Genomic DNA, 17,056 nt, shown 5'->3' with positions numbered 1-17,056 from the left:
CGGGTCATGAGGAAGCTGACTGTAGAAACCCAGGGGATTCCAGGGCTAGTGCTGGCTCACTGGTGGGTGAAGCCAGATCCTGGAGTTATTGCTGGACTACTTGCAGGCAGAGCTGAGTCCTGGAGTTTGGCTGCAGGGCCCAGGTGATCCCAGAGCTGGCGTCAGATCACTGGTGGCGAGGGGGCGATTTCTGAGACAGTTGTGTACAGGGTCCAGGGTGTCCTGAAGCTTATGTTGGCCTGCTGGTAGGCAGGGACAGGTCTTAGCTGGTCCCTGGGCAGGGTCTGGCCTAAGATGGGCAGGCTGGGTCTGTAGGCTGCAGCATTGTAGTCTTGCTGCATCTGGTACGTGCACCCTGGCGGGTGAGGCTGGTCTGGAGGCTAATGCAAGCTTCCTAGAGGGCAGAGCTGGTGCCTGCCTGGTGGTGGGTGGAGCTGGGTCCTGGCCCTCTGGTGGGCAGGGCTGTGTTTAAGGGCTATGTCTAGAGGCGGCTGTGGGCTCAGAAAGTCTTTAGGCAGCCTGTCCGCTGATGAGTGGGGCTGTGTCCCTACTGAGTTAGTTGCTTGGCCTGAGGTGTCATAGCGCTGGTGCCTACCAGCTGTTGGGTGGTACCAGGTCTTGGCACTAATGAGCTAGAGGGAGGATCCCACCATGGTGCCCTCCTGCACCAGTGTCCACGTGGTAGAACCTCCCCAGAACGGTTGCCACCAGTGTCTCTGTCCCCAGGGTTATCTACACCCCCCCCCACCTCTGCCTCTCCAGGAGACGCTCTAAGACCAGCAGGTGGGTCTGGCCCAGGCTCTTATCAAAATAGTGCTTTTGCCCTGGGTCCTGGTGCATTTGAGATTTTGTGTTCCCCCTTTAAGAGTGAAGTCTCTATTTCCTCCAGTCGTTTGGGACTCCTGAAATTAAGCCCTGCTGGCCTTCAGAGCCAAATGCTCTGGGGGCTCATCTTCCTGATGCAGAACCCCCAGGCTGGGGAGCCTGACATGGGGCTCAGAACTCTCACTCCTGGGGACTTCCCTGGTGGTGCAGTGGTTAGGAATCTGCCTGCCAATGCAGGGGACACAGGTTCGAGCCCTGGCCTGGGAAGATCCCACATGCCGCGGAGCAACTAAGCCCGTGCTCCACAACAAGAGAAGCCACCGCAATGAGAAGCCCGCGCACCGCAACAAAGAGTAGCCCCCGCTCGCCGCAACTAGAGAAAGCCCGTGTGCAGCAATGAAGACCCAACACAGCCCATAAACAAACAAACAAACAAACTCTCCTGTGGGAGAACCTCTGCACTAGAATTAGTCTCTGGCTTGTGGGTCACCCACCTTGGTGTATGGGACTTGGTTATATCGTGAGTCTGCCGCTCCTAGCCATCTTGTTGTGGTTCCTTCTTTTTGTAGAAGTTCTTTTCTGGTAGTTTCCAGTCTTTTTTGTCCATGGTTGTTCTGCAAATCGTTCTGATTTTGGTGTGCTCATGAGAGGAGGTGAGCTCTGGCTCTTTCTACTCCGCCATCTTGGCCAGTTTCTGTATTTGCATGTTTTGAGGGCTCCAGTTCCGGGAAGAAGAGGGAGATGTTTATTCTTTGACATTCCCACCTCCCTCTCTGCCAGTGTAACTGACGGCACCCAGGGCGGGCCTGGGGGTGTTGAGCCAGTGACCTGGACAATGCCTGCATTATCCACAGACCCCTCACAAGTGACCCAGCAGCCTGGGAGAGGAGGAAGGAATAGAAAATTGGTAGGAAGGTGATGTGAGAAGATTCCGTGGACAGAAGGGATGTCCCCATGATAGAGGATGGATGTCACCATTGAAGTGTTCATTAGGTCACTGGTCCTCAAAGAGGAGTGACTGTGCCCCCATCCCCCACCCCGCAGGGGACATTTGGCAGTTGTCTGGAGACATGGTTGTCACAGCTGGGTCGGGGGTGCTTTTGGTATCTCGTGGTCAGAGGCCAGGGATGTTGCTATACATCCTACAGTGCACGGGAGAGCCCCGTAACAAGGAACATTTCAATCCCATATGTCCATGGTGCCCAGGCAGAGAACTGCTGCTTTAGAGACAGGACAGCTAGAGAAGGGAGTGAAAAGAGTCGAAACTGGGCATCAGAAGACTTTGTCCACAGGGACTTCCTTGGCGGTCCAGGGGTTAAGACTTCAAGCTTCCACTGCAGGGCACATGGGTTCAATCCCTAGTTGGGGAACTAAGATCCCACATGCTGCTTGGCCCCCCAAAAAAGAAGAAGATGACTTCGTCCACGGAACAAGTGAGGTGAGGAAGGAAGAGTATATCCGGAAATATACTCAAAAGATACCGGCTTCCCCATGCTGTGTGTCCATGAGGGTAGATCGTACTTGGCAATCTCATTAGACCCTCAGTACACATGCACACAAAGTTCGTAATATCCTGCCTAAATTGAAAATGAAAACTTGACACCCAGACTGTAATTAGCCAGAATGAACAACTTCCTCATTTTTACCCAATTCACCGGGGCATTGTAACACTCAGTCATCTCATTTCCTTCCAGAGCTGTAAAGGTGTCATGATTTCAGTCTCCCTGCAGTGGAATTTTTCTGCAACGCGGAGCCTGGTCATTGCACTTTGGGGATGTTTTTGACGGCTGGGTCTGACAGCATGAAGGGAAATTGTTCACATTTGTGTCTCGGATGCTGTCTTGAGCTGTGTTGATTTTCCTCCAGTCAGAGCTGTCCCCGAGGACTTCCTGGTTTTAAGCGCAAAAACCTCAGGAAGAGTGAGCTGCCTTTAAAGGTCAGCTGTCCCAGCATGTGCGGTCACTCTGAAATCGTGCAGACGGCAGCCCAGAGCGCTGCTTCTGTGCTGATCCAGGAGTATCTCTTTGGCCTGGTTCCCTGCAGGGAGTGGGAGGCCGGTGGCATTTGTCTGGGCTGTCCTCCATGCCTGGGATGTCTCCCTGTGGCCATCGGTGAAAACGACGGGACTCTCATCTCTTGCTCAATAAATGTTCGCGTTGCTTAAGCACCTCCACCGAGAAAAGATGGATTGACTTGGAAATTTTAGAAATACATGTATTTCAGGACCTAGAAATGAAGTCCAGGGAGGGAGCAGTTGGCCTTGTGTTTTTGGCACCGAGTCCAGCGGCATTGCTTAATGAGAACTGCCTGTCTAGCAGGGATCAAGGGCTCGGACTCTGCAGGCTGGTTGGCCCTGTGAACTCTGGGGTTGAGGGTTCACGCCCTGGCACTTCTGCTTCCAGTCAATCATTTGAAAGTTGCAAACATCCTCCTACCAGTGACCTTCTCCATTTCAGGATGTCCTGAGTGCCAGGTCGGGAATGCGGGGAGAGAGCAAGAGGCAACCGATAACAGATGCTGCGGTTTGGGCACCCTCTCCTCCTCTGTGTGTACCAAGTCCCCAGGGGCTCAAGGGCAGAGGCCTTGATTGGGCTCATTGGTCCATGATGAGGGCTAGACATTTATTCTTGTGTCTCTTGCTGCTTCTGAACCTGGCCTCGTCAACAGGGATTTGCCCCAAGGCCTGACATAGGGATTTAAACCAGGAATAGTCATCTCTGTCATCGTCTACAGTAACTTATCTATTGGAGTAACAGACTCCAAAATGCAGTAGGCCCAAGCGACATGCATAACCAACTCCCTTTGGATAGGTTTGCCCCAAAATTTCCAATTCCAGACCCTGTATTCCTCAACTAACCCTGTCTTGACTCCCACTTTCATTCTTCATGGGGGGGGTGTTGAAAGAAAAGGGGAAGAAGAGGGAATCATGCTTTCTTTGTTAAGTGAATTGGCTCCTAGGAAATGTTCCTTGTTTGGAAGTCTACTTGGTCTGCTGTTAGTACAGGTACCCCAGCTTTCTTTGGGTGAGTGCTTGTGTGCTCTATCTTTTACCATCTGTACTGGAGGACCTTCAGCACAGCTCAACAGTAGCTGGGTTCTCTGTCCTTGAACTCCTTCCGACTTGACCTTCAACATGGACTCTGAACTTCCCAGGCAATGGAAGTTCTCCACTTGGAATGCCACCCAATGGCTGTGTTGCCTGCTTGCTCACCTTGATCTTAGGTCACCAACTGGGCGCTCCTGCTCAGAAATGAGAAAGGAGGCTGGGAATTCCCTGGCGGTCCAGTGATTAGGACTTGGAGCTTGCATGGGGAAGTGGCGGGGGCCTGGGTTTGATCCCTGGTTGGGGAACTAAGATCTTGCAAGGTAAGCGGTGTGGCAAAAAAAAAAAAGAAAAAAACTAGAAAGGAGGCTGGGACTCTGTGATACTGTGGTGAAGAATAGGGAGTCTGGTTTCTAAGAAAATGAGTAGACCTTCCGCGAAGGTGGGACACCAAGGTCAGAGGGGAGCTTCTCCCAGACCAAGGTTGACTATGATACCCTAGAGCTCATTTTATTTGCACCTGGATTGTCTTAGAGTGTGGGATGAGCTGAGCCATTAAGAATTATAGAAGCACAACTTCAGACTTGGAATTCAGGGGTGGGAGCCAGGCGGGGGATGATAAAAGACACTGATGGGCAGATTTACTTGCCCAATTTTGAGGGTTTCTTTTCTGTTGGATGACCTGAAGCCACTATGAAGACAGGATGGAATTTGCTAGCAGGTAGATTTTCTAGCTTTTATTTTGGTAGTATTTTTCATCCTGTAGGTATATGTGGTTTCTGCCAATATGAAGCACTTATTCATTTATTTATTTTTAACACAAGTCTTTTAAAGAGAAGAGTTGAAGTCACGGGGGTGGGGATGGTTAAGAGAAAGTTGCAAGTAGAACACATTCATGAGACGTTGGAATTCTACTCTAAATATTTCTGCACATACTATGTGGCACACAGAGTTGAGCCAAGTCCATCCTGGTCTCAGACTCCAGTAATGTTACAGTCTAGTGGTGGCAAAGAAACAGAAGTAGTAAACAAAATTTACAGAGAGAAATGCTAAGCTGTAATTATGAACAGAGGCACAGTGTGCTTTGTGAATCAGTTCTAGGGGAACTCGGCTCAGGCAGATGAGGAGAACACCTTACAGGAAATGGTGATCGAGAAATAATCAAAAATATTAGCAGTAGGTAAGGAGGTGAGGGAAGGGTGGTCCCGGGCGGGGTCTGTGGCAGAGGAGAGCATCGCTACAGCAGCCAGTGTAGCCGGAGTGCGGGGAATAAGGCGAGAATGATCCAAGATGATGCTCGGGAAATATTCAGGGAGGTGGCCATGGAGGATCTCTTAGGCACTGTGGAGGAGTTTCATGGAAAGTATCAGTAGACGGAACACTTTGTGAAAAAGTTGAAGTCAGTGTGTGTGGGTCAGAAGCGGGGATAAGAATGGTGGGAGCAGCATGTTGGGGTATGTGTGATGTGATTCGCACTTAGAGATTACCTTGGCTGCTCTGGGGGATGCGTTGAAAGAGAAGATGCAGTGTGGCTTACAGGCAGACCACTTAGCAGGTTATGTCAGCTGTAGAGTGAGATGTGAAAGCTTGGGAGTTTTTGTGCAGACGTAGGGAGGAGGTCAGTTAGAGCTCTTTAAGAGAGAAAATCAACAGGACTTGGTGACAGACTGGACACGGAGGGTGAGGGAGACGTCAAACATGAACCTTTCATTTTTGGTTCGTGCAACTGGCTGGAGACGGCAAGGTTGGGGCGGGGGAGAGACCCCGAGTGCCTTTTTGGACACATTGCATTTGAGGTGCCCTTTAGGCATCCAGAAGCGATGACCAAGTAAGCAGGTCAATATATGGGGCTGAGCTCAGCAGGGAGATGAGCTCTGGAGATAGAGATTTGGGAGGCATCTGCCCAGAGGGGCGAAGGAGGAGATGGTGTGGATGGCGTCACCTAGGGAGGGAGTTAAAAAAGAACCGAAGTGGGTTAACGTCTCAAAAGCTGCTGTGTGCCGAGATGAGGCCAGACATTCATGGGAATGTGTATTGATGCAGATGACATGGCTGACATCACTGAACACTGGTAGAGTGAAGGCCCCGAATGCCTGATGCGAGTGAGTGGGGGGAGGTATGGTGAGAAGCGAGGAAACAGAAGCAGAACATCTGAACTGCCCTTTGAGAAGCTTGACGGAAAAGAGGCAGGACAGAGAGGGCAGAAGCTGAAGGGAGAATAAGACCGGGAAGGGGTGAGATAAGCTTTATTACCTGAAATATTTTACTAAACAGCTTTTAATGACCATCATCAAAAACTGAGCTTTGAGGGTAAATAGACCGTGCTAAAGAACCAATGTTCATTAAATCATTTTTCTATGTTGCTCCTTAATTGGTAATTGGTTTTGGGCCATGACAGGTCTGCTTGTTAATCGCCACACTTCCTATTTAATCACGCCTTTATAATTGTGAGAGAACATGGCTGAGAAAGATGCAGAGGGAGACCTGCATTCCTTTCCATAAATCACCCATATTAAGACAGGACAACTCCAAGAGAGGTTTTTCCATAAGCCCTTGACCCCATTTTTATTTTACATTCTTGAAAGTACATCCCACAGTGAGGATGGTACTCTGGGGAAAGGGGTCTTCCAAGTTCCACATGTCTCTTTTTATGCTCCTGTTATAACCACAGGCAGCTCTCTTCTTCAACCTATTTTGCTTCTCTAATTTACAAAATGATAATTTGTAAAAGAGGGGGAATGGGGGCTACTTTCTGGAGTGTGTGACATGGCCTTCAGGTTGACTTTGAAAGGTGATTAATTACAGCAGCGTGTTTCAAAAGTTCAAATTAAACGTACTTCACAACTCTTACTAAAGGGAATATACTTTACACCTGTCACTCGTGAAAAGGGCTGATTTAAGTCAAAATTATGAAGGAGGTAAAGCTAATCATTAGAACAGGCACACCCTACTCTGTTGAACGAAAGAATCTTTTGATAGCCCTTGAGTGGCCCTGTCTTAAGCACTCGGTAACGAATTCTCCATGAGTTCTGTGATTGCAGAATTGATGTAATTCAGTGTTGGAAAGGACTTGTGAGCTCAGAGGCCCAGAGCCATGAGGGGACATGGCTGAGTCCCCAGCGAGTTTTCAGGCCGCTGGTCCAGTACTGTATCTGCTGTGGCCAATCACAGCGTGGGACAAATGTGCCCCGTGCTTGTTTTTGTACATAAAGTTTTATTGGAACAGAGCCACACCCATTCGTTTACACATCCTCTCTGGCCGCTTTCACTCTCCAGCTGCAGAGCTGAGTAGTTGTCAGACAGTATGGCCTGCAAACCCTAGAAGGGTCCCTCTCTGACCTTGACAGAAAAGGGACCGAGACCTGTGCTGCTAGGTAGCATTGGCTGCCAATCCTGGCAGCACTTGAGAATCACTTCCAAGAAAAGCACAGGGTGCTGGGCCACACGCTGGATCTTCTCACCCATTCAGGACGGGATCCAGAAATTGGCATTTGTTTAAAAAAAAAAAAAGATTTTCATGCTCAGCCAGGTCAAGAGTCACTGCATTATATCATGCTGCCTCTAAAGCACATGACCTTGAAAAGACACTTCAGGCTATAAGTGCACGTTTATATGGGATATGAGCTTGGAGAATGCCCTCTAGAGCGGCACTTCACACACGTCCGCTAGTATCAGAATCCCCCGGAGGGCTGGCTAGAACTGTGATCGCTGGGTCCCAGCCCCGCAGATTCTGCCCAGTAGGTCTGGGGTTACACATGCCAGAGCGCTGGCACGTGTAACAAGCGTGCAGGTGCCACTCATGCCACAGACCCATGATCGCAGTCTGCAGAGCGCTGACTTAGGTCAAAAAGTCTTGCACGTCTAATGAAAGTCAAGTCCTATTAGCCAGGGGAGGGGGCTGGCGATAGATGTATGGACCAAGCGCTGGGATGGTTCCAGACCATGCTGTAAAGACCCCCCACCCATCTGCTCAAATCGTGCTTCTTCCTCTCCTCCACCCCATCCGGAAGCCTGGAAACCAAGCCATTCTCCTTCCAATCTGCGCTCCTGTACAGGTTTTCTCTTACTGCGTCTTTACATTCTCCGGGGACTATTTTGTGTCTTGTAAAGTAACTGTATTTTGATTAGAGAGAGGCCGGATGGTGGAGGCAGGAAAGTTTCAAGCATAAAAGAAAATGGTTATGTTGCGAAGTAGTATAAAAATGAGCAGAAGTTGAATCAGTATTTGTGGAAATCGTGAATGTGCACACACACACTGGCAAAAAAGGCAACAGAGACAGGCAGAGACAGAGGGTGTGGGAACCACAAAAATGATTTTATTTTCAACCAGAAAGCAACAGCAATGGAGAGTCTGGGCTGAGGGCCTGGCAGCGTGACTCAAGTACCAGGGATTGAGTCTGTTTGGGTGCAAGGAGCAGCATACAGAGACCTTTCGTTTCCAAACTAAGCAAATCACATCCAAATCTTTGTGACACTTGTCAGTGGATTTCTATCTACACACCCTTGGGATTGCTTTTCAGATTTTTCAAGCAATTTTGTAAATATTTTTTTTAAAGGGAAGGAGCCACTGCAGTGAAGGTTTTGGTGCCCCCTTTCTTTTCTTTCTGATATACCAGGCATTGAATCAATTACAGGAAAAAAACAAAATTTTGTGAGGGTTCTGATTTAAAAAACCAAACCAAACCAAAATAAGAGCTTCTCATCTTCCCCCAAGCTGGGCCAACCAAAGACGACTCCAGGCATTACCATATCGCCCCTTGGTTCAGAAGCGCTATTTTAGAAACATTCTCCCGCCCCCATTACCGTCTCTGTATGCTTTTTAAACCAGACCATCAGGTTCCCAACACCGAAAGCACATGTATGCTCCCAGACATGTGGGTCTCTCTGCAGGCCCTGCATATGTGCCTGGAGCCGCAATGGAATGCCGCGTCCACTGGGGGGCGCTGGTTCGGTTCCTCAGGAAGTCTCTAGATCTCAGTACCATGATAAAATACCTCTTCGTCCTCAGGCCTTTTCCTCTTCCCCAGCAGAAACTGTCATCAATATGTGCAGTTTTTGAAGTCATTTTCTTTTAAAGCTGGAAAGAAAATCTTCACCCAAGCCCACTCTCATCTTCATCCATCTAGATTCCTACTTGAATTATATGGCCAGCCACTTGTGACATGGGATCCAGGGTTCTTCATTTGTATCCACCAGAAAGAGAGAGGTACCACGTTTCTGAGTTCTGTTATGAGGACTGGCCACATAATTTGCAAGGCCCAGAGCAAAATGAAAACGCAGGCCCCCTTGTCCAAACATTAAGCACTTCAAGATGGTTCTAGCACTGTTCACACACCCATGACGTTGGACCTGGTAGCCTTGGTTGCCGCTGCATCACTTTTGTGTATTCATGTAATTGGCATTGCCAGCTCTTTCTCCCCTATATTGCGGTGCCTCCTGTGAAGTAAGAACCTCAAAAACAAAATGCCGTGCCCCCAATCCGTTTAAAGAATTGTACTGCAGCAAATGTTTATAGCATATATTTTTCTGGCTTTCAGAGAAAATCCACATGGGAATCTTTCTACATCATTACAGTAATGAAAGTAAACACTGTGGCCTTTCATCATATACATATTTTCCTGTAAATATGACAACATGGAAACAGTAATTGCTATTATCCACAATGTTTTTAAGTTAGCAAAGAGTGACACTTCCACAACAAAATGATACATAATTCCTCTTGTCCTTATAAAAATAGCCAAAACATAACCTAAATGGCTTTCAGTGAAAGTTGGAGTAGTAACTTCTTCATATTGAAAAGCATTATAATTCATGGAAATATTGTCCTCGTAAATGCTTTAGATTAACATCATAAGGCAAACTGGAGCATTTCTTGTACCTGGAGACCATGATTTTAAGAACCTCAGAAGCTGAGTTGTAGACCCTTTTATTTAAAACCTGTTAGTGTACAAAGTGCATGAAAATATCCATTATTCAGCTACCAAAAAAGTATGTAAAAATTACTAAGCCAACCCTTTTGGTTTATTCAGGGAAGGCCAATGCACATTGTTTTTATATTGTAAGAAGAAAGAAAATCCCATTAAGTTTCCAGAGAATGATTAATGTTTTTTTTTTTCCATTGAGGCGTCCATCTTTTAGATGTGAAATTGTCCTAAGTCGCTATCAAAATATTCATCTGGGTATAAATAATATAGTAAATATATAGAATCTATCTGTTAAGAAAAAGGAGCGCATCTGCCAGTGAGGAGGCAGGAGCACCGGGAAAGCCACCCATGAAGTCCAGACTCGTCATCACATAACACGATGCTGCAACAGTGGGTCTATGGACGAATTTCCAAGAAACAGTTGGTTGATTTGCTCAAAAACAAAATCAGTAAATACAATGTCTAAATCCCCCAGTCTGTTCAGTCGAAACGGCCAACCCCGTAGCCCAGATAAATATTTTAGCAAATGAAATGGTTGACAGATGCCACGCCCTTCGTCAAGGTAGAACCAATGCCAGTTTCCTGGCCCAAGTCCAAGGACGGCTTAGGAAAGTCTTAATTCACGGACCGCTCCAACGTGTCAGGTCAGCATGCCAAGCAGCCCATCTGACATGGCGTTAGCAGGTTCTACGAGCAGGTTCCGGAGTGGGAATAGTGAGTTTGCTTTTTTTTGCTTTTTCTTACAACTCTATGGTAAACTACACTAGAATATAAAGGGACTTCTACATCTTTCAAGATGTGTTTCATAAAAGTCTGTTTATAATAACTTTTGAGGCACGTATACTGGAGAACAGTACTTTATGCAACGTCCCTTGTCATTACCAACTCATATATATTAAGTGTTTTGCGGGTGACTTACAGTTGGATGTGGTAGTGGCAGTTGGGACCACGTGTTGACGTCCTGGAGACCAAAATCGATCCAAACTGGTGTTGCCATGTGTGACGGAAAAGGTTTATTTCCTCAGCCCCAGACACAAAAATTATTCGGGGGAGGAGGGGACACAGGACAGCTATTAAACATAGTGAAGAAATTTCACAGGCCTAAAGAAACTGTTAAAAGGAAATAGATTCCTATCACGTCACAGAATCCCACCTCCGAGGAAACGCAAATCAGCCTGAAGTTTTGAATAATCAGTAGGATTCAAGGCGACTTTTTTCAACTGCAATCTCATTCTTCATGTTCTCCCAGCATCCTTAATCCTGGGAAAAACAGGGCAATATGTGGCCGAAGGTTTCAGAACCTTTCTTTCCAGCATCATCCCACGAGCCATCGGAGGGTAATTACAGATTTCACTATGGCAGGTTCCAAGCTCCCAAGTCAAGTCTTTCCATTCTCTCTCTTGCTCTCTCCATCCTACTTGACCCAATAAATTTTGCTGACATCAGAGTTAGAACACTTCAAGATAAACCAGAGTAAGAAAGCCTGTTTACTTCCCTACTAGATTCAAAACTATTTTTTATTTTGACAATAGTTGCATACTGTTACGCAGTGTTGGGGTGACAGGACTTCCCACGGGATCCGTAGGACATAGGATGTGAGAAGGTAGATAAGCACACCAAACGTTTTTCTCGAGCCCAGAGACTGTGCTGAAATACAGGTGGTCAAGAGCTGGTACACTTACGGGCCTCCTAATGTGCAAAGCCAGAGAATTCCTAAGAGTTGTAATCCTGGTTATGTTCCTTTTATAAATAATCTATAAATTTTCCTGTAAATACAAAAAAAAGGTGAAGAAATTATTAAAGCCTGTACTTGATACAAAACACAGTGAAAGGGAGGAATCGCCCATTTGGAGTCCTATCTTAGCTGATTTCTGGATACTTTTTGGTGAGATTTAATCACATTCTGGAAGCCTGTGTTTTCTGTGTCCCCGAAACGGTTGCCACCACCCTTTCTATTCCCCGGAAAACAGCTCCGCGCGGCCATGTGCTCATGGTAGCTGCTCTGTGCAGTCTAGATGGTCTGGGATGGGAAGGCCGGTTATGATGGTCAGACATTTGTTCCACACGGTGAAGGTGGGGCACACAGGCTGCGAGAATGTGATGTCAAAAGTGTAGAGGTGGATGGAGTTCAAGGCATCGTAGAACGCGATGGAGCCGTTATCGTAGTCCAGCAGGATGCCGACGCGCCGGAGGTGGGGGGCTGGCTCGATGGGGATCTCCTTGCTGTTGTGTCTCACCACCCAGGTGTTGTGGCAGCGGCACAGCGCCCACGAAGCAGAGTTCTTGCCAATCCACTCATGCTTTGGGGCTGATTTGTACGCGAGGCCAATGGCATACCTGCAGACACAAAACAGCAACGACAAAAACCATGAGCCACGTTGCACACACGCGTGAAATCCTTGCTGTGGTCCTCAGGGGTCAGGAACACGTGATCCTCTGTCGTCCCTGTTCCTTCCTCAGTGAAAGCTGGCATGGACCCTGGACCCACGTCCCTCATCTTTTTCCCTTCCGGACATAGGGTGGGCAGAAAGGGGCCACTGTATCGCCCCACATTCCCGTTTTCAGTTCAGAAGTTACAAGAGAATTGGAACTCTGCTTTTTTTTTTTTTTTTTTTTTTTTTTTTTACGTTCACGAAGACCCACACGACAAATTCTCTAGACCAGTGCCGTCCCGTAGAACTTTCTGCCATGAAGGACGTGTTCTGCTCCGTTCAGTATGGTAGCCACGAGCCGCAGGTGGCTATTGGGCACTTGAACTGTGGCTGGTGTGAGTGAGGAAGTGAATTTGAAATTTATTCAATTTTAATGAAAGTAAACTATTTAAAGAGCTACCAAATTGGACAGCACAACTCTAGACTTGTCCTTTTGACCTTCTTTGAATTTTTCAACTGACAACTTCTCTGTCATTTTCCATGATTTCAAAAGGCAAGCAAGCATGGAGAATGGTTTTCATTTAGGGGGATAAGTTCTTCGTCATCTCCCAGCCTCAGTTTTCTCATCTGTAACACAGGGACAATGACTGTCATTGTGTCTCAGGGCTATTTTGAGGAGTTAAGGAAAGAATACGTGTACAACCCCAGGCACAAGGCCTGGCATATAATATCCACTAATTGTTATTAGTTTTGCCCAGTGACACACGACTAATAACTACCAGAATCAGAATTTGAACGCAGAATGATTCAAAAGGCCACAAACTTAAATAACACTCTCTAATGCCTTTCCTCACCAGAAGAGCCCCTTTGGTTTTATTTCCTACTCTATTTAAAAAAAATCTGTCTCTGAGAAGATGGATATTCTACTTAATTCTAAATGTCCTCTCACTGCTCAAAAAAAAAAAAAAAGAATTCTTTCTACAGTGTTCTAAGCTGCTTAATCTGTTTTCACCCTGCTGAAGTTTGCCTCCATAATATTTGTAGTATTTCATAGTTATTGAGATAAGCAAACCCCATCATTCTTAATAAATAGTGAGTGATTCAGAGTTCCATTCTTACAGTAGAAACTAGTCTAGCTGGATATTGACATATGGTACCGTACCCACTGCAGAGAGAAAAACTTTATCGGTCTTTGATAAAAAAAAAAGACATTCTTTCGAAAATCATGTGCTGGATTTAAAATACAGTCACTTAAAGAGTGGTGTGTTTAAAAAAGAAAATAAGATAACACACCATGACTGAATTAAGAGGATGGACTTGGTCGTCTGTTCAGCCCAGGGTACCAGCCTGTGCGCCGTCAAACCGGCCTCTCCTCTCCCCTCTTGTCAATCCTGCTCTGCACCTCAGGGACAATCCTGGGGCTGCATTTCCCAGAGTCCTCCTTCCAATAAGAGTCTGTGTCAGATTCAGCCACTGACACCCTTGCACAAGATCCAGAAGTTCTAACAGGAGGGGAAACCCTGTTTTCCAGACAGTAGACAGCAGAGGTGAGGTCTGTGGAAGCTTCCAGGCAAACTCCTGGGTATAAGTTGTCTCTGGGCTGTGGGGAGCTTTCCAGCTTCATGGACTGGAGCAGTGGGCTCCCTGACCTGCGCTCCCAGCCCCTCCAGGGCCCCTGGAAGCCTCTGGCTGTCTTCCTCCTTGGTGTACCTAGAATGACTTCTGTTTTTCTCAGAACCCTAACAGACACTTGGGAAAGGTTTTCGTTTTGCAGTTTTAAGTATCCTCCCTCCAGACGTTCTCTCTGTCCTGCCAGATGCCATTTCCCTTGTCAGATAATTTGGAACTTGCCTTTGCATCACAAAATAGCTGCGTGTCTGTACTGTTTCCTTCTTGTTGCTACACACTGTTCTCATTTTTTGTTAAAGAACTTTGACGTTTCTTTTCCATATGAACCTTCACTGAACCCCCTACGAAGCAGCTGTGACAGGTATGACTGACTTCATGCAGCAAGTGGGAAAACCAAGAGGTTAAAATGAGGGGCGAAGTCCAGACTCGCTTAACTCGGGGCCCAGTAATCTTTGCGTGAACCCACGTTAGCACCATTTCCTAAAACACCAAGAGCACATTAACAGCCTTAGAATAAGAAAATAACTCCGTGTAGAGCCCATTAAGCAAAGGAAAACCCCATTATATTATCGTTAATCTGTAAAACTATGTACATCTTTCTACCGAGCTTGAAAGGTGCAGGCAGAAGGCAGTGTTCCATTAAGGTGCGCAGTGAGACTCGGAGAATTCAGAAAGTATAAAAATGATGTTTCTCAGCAGTGTTAACATGCCCCAGGGCATGGATCATAACGTACATGTTAATTTCAAGTCAGGACTATATGTCATGAGAAGATATCTGTGTCATTAGCTGTTGCAAATCAAGGTATTACAGGCATTTGATTGTAAGCGTCACCCTTTCCTCCCAGGAAATGTTCAACTACTTTCTACCTGAGAATTTTCTACAATGGACACAAGGTTTGTAAAGATCCGAAAGTGTGGCGATTAATTTGAGAACCTTTTCGCCTTCTCGTGAGTTGGTTTTGACATCTGGGGTTTTCAAGGTAGTGCTGATCTATGTTTGTATAACTGAAGTGGTCTGGTGGAATTCCCCACACCATTCATCAATGGGAATGAGATCATAATGATCAGGTATCATTTATCATAAGTAATTATTAATGGGATTGTAATTATTTAGACACTGGATTCCTTCCCAGATTAACAGAGCCTGTTAATTAACTGGAAATGTTTGCTCTTTTGCACCTGCCAAAATTCACTGTATTTTCCTTTGGGCTTTTATCTTGCCCCAGTGCAGCTACAAATTATAAATGCCAGTCTGGCCCAGAGTGGGGGAAGGATTTGTCCTCCACCCTCCAGTGGGATGTTGGAACAGGAATGTTTGGCTACTTGCTTGGCTAATATAGGGACCGTTACTGGGAGAAATAAGACACCCAAGTTTATGATTCGACTTCTTGGATTTTGCACGACTTGTACCAACACTGTAAAGCACTTAGACACACTGCATGGTCTGCAAAGATTTGAATTGAAAGTTTTTTTTTTTTTTTTTTTTTTAATAAATAAGAAGTGTTTTAGCATCCTGGTCTCAAAAGTAACATTGTTATAATACTCATCATCTTCAAGTTAGGCAGTTTTTTTTTTTTAGGCACAGATTAAACTATCACTCATTAAGTACACCACAGTTAGCCCTAAAGCGTATTTTTTTTCATTTCCTTTATGGTTTATTACAGGATACATATTTTTAAAATTTTTCTTGGAGCATAGTTGATTTACAGTGTTGTGTTAGTTTCAGGTGTACAGCAAAGTGAATCAGTTATACATGTACATTTATCCACTCCTTTTTAGATTCTTTTCCCATATAGGTCATTACAGAGTATTGAGTAGAGTTCCCTGTGCTATACAGCAGGTCCTTACTAGTTATCTGTTTTATATAGTAGTGTGTATCTGTCAATCCCAATCTTTTCCTCCCCCCACCCCATAACCATAAGTTTGTTTTCTACCTCTGTGACTCTATTTCTGTTTTGTAAGTTCATTTGTATCATTTTTTTTAGATTCCACATATAAGTGATATCATATGATATCTGTCTTTGTCTGACTTACTTCACTTAGTATGATCATCTCTAGGTCCATCCATGTTGCTGCAAATGGCATTATTTCGTTCTTTTTTATGACTGAGTAATTATTACAGGATAGTGAATACAGTTCCCTGTGCTCTACAGTAGGACCTTGCTGTTTATCCATTCTATATGTACTAGTTTGCATCTGCTAGTCCCAAACTCCCACTCCATCCCTACCCCGCCCTTGCCCCCGCCCCTACTTGGCAACCACAAGTCTGTCCTCTACATGAGTCTGTTTCTGCTTCTTAGAGAATTTCATTTGTGTCATATTTTAGATTCCACATATAAGTGATATCATATGCTTATTTCTTTGTCTGACCTACTTCACTTAGTGTGATCATCTCAAGGTCCATCCATGTTGCTGCAAATGGCATTATTTCATTCTTTTTTATGGCTGAGTAATATTCCATTGTATAGATATACCACATCTTCTTTATCCATTCCTCTGTCCATGTACATTTAGGCTGCTTCCATGTCTTGGCTATTGTAAATAGTGCTGTTGTGAACACAGGGGTGCATGTATCTTTTCGAATTAGTTTTGTCTGGGTATATGCCCAGGAGTGGGATTGCAGGATCATATATATGGTAGCTCTATTTTTAGTTTTTGGAGGAACTTCCATACTGTTCTCCATAGTGGCTGCACCAGTTTACATTCCCACCAATGGTGTAGGAGGGTTGCCTTTTCTCCACACCCTCTCCAGGATTTGTAGACTTTTTGATGATGGCCAGTCTGACCGGTGTGAGGTGGTACCTCATTGTAGTTTTGATTTGCGTTTCTCTAATAATTAGTGATGCTGATCATCTTTACATGTGCCTCTTGGCCATCTGCATGTCTTCTTCGGAAAAAGTCTATTTAGGTCTTTTGCCCATTTTTTGATTGGGTTGTTTGTTTTTGTTCTTGTTGAGTTGTATGAGCTGTTTGTATATTTTGGAAATTAAGCCCTTGTAGGTCCCATCATTTGTGAATATTTTCTCCCCGTCCGTAGGTTATCTTTTTGTTTTGTTTATGGTTTCCTTTGCTGTGCAAAAGCTTGTAAGTTTGATTAGGTGCCATTTGTTTATTTTTGCCTTTATTTCTATTGCTTTGGATTCCTATTGCTTTGGTAGACTGACCTAAGAAACCATTGGTACGATTTGTGTCGGAGAACGTTTTGCCTATGTAATCTTCTAGGGGTTTTAGGGTGTCATGCCTTATGTTTAAGTCCTTAAGCC

General features: G+C 45.5%; 1 protein-coding gene and 1 long non-coding RNA gene across 4 annotated transcripts in view; one reads left to right on the top strand and one right to left on the bottom strand.

Annotated features, from left to right (window-relative positions):
• Window positions 1-17,056, top strand: part of LOC308608663 — a 170,963-nt gene that overhangs the window by 121,175 nt on the left and 32,732 nt on the right. The window lies entirely within an intron of this gene.
• The window catches only part of MID1 (midline 1), a 183,177-nt gene continuing 174,698 nt past the window's right edge, over window positions 8,578-17,056 (bottom strand). For both annotated transcript variants that reach the window (XM_081221958.1, XM_081221959.1), the window contains exon 10: window positions 8,578-12,129. In XM_081221958.1, coding sequence (XP_081078084.1) covers window positions 11,781-12,129 — 349 coding nt within the window. In that variant the 3' untranslated portion in view covers window positions 8,578-11,780. The remainder of the gene's footprint in view (window positions 12,130-17,056) is intronic.

Source organism: Mesoplodon bidens, assembly GCF_964165515.1.
Source record: "Mesoplodon bidens genome assembly, chromosome: X".
In the NCBI taxonomy this organism is placed as follows: domain Eukaryota; kingdom Metazoa; phylum Chordata; class Mammalia; order Artiodactyla; family Ziphiidae; genus Mesoplodon; species Mesoplodon bidens.
This window is presented reverse-complemented; position numbering and strand designations above follow the sequence as displayed.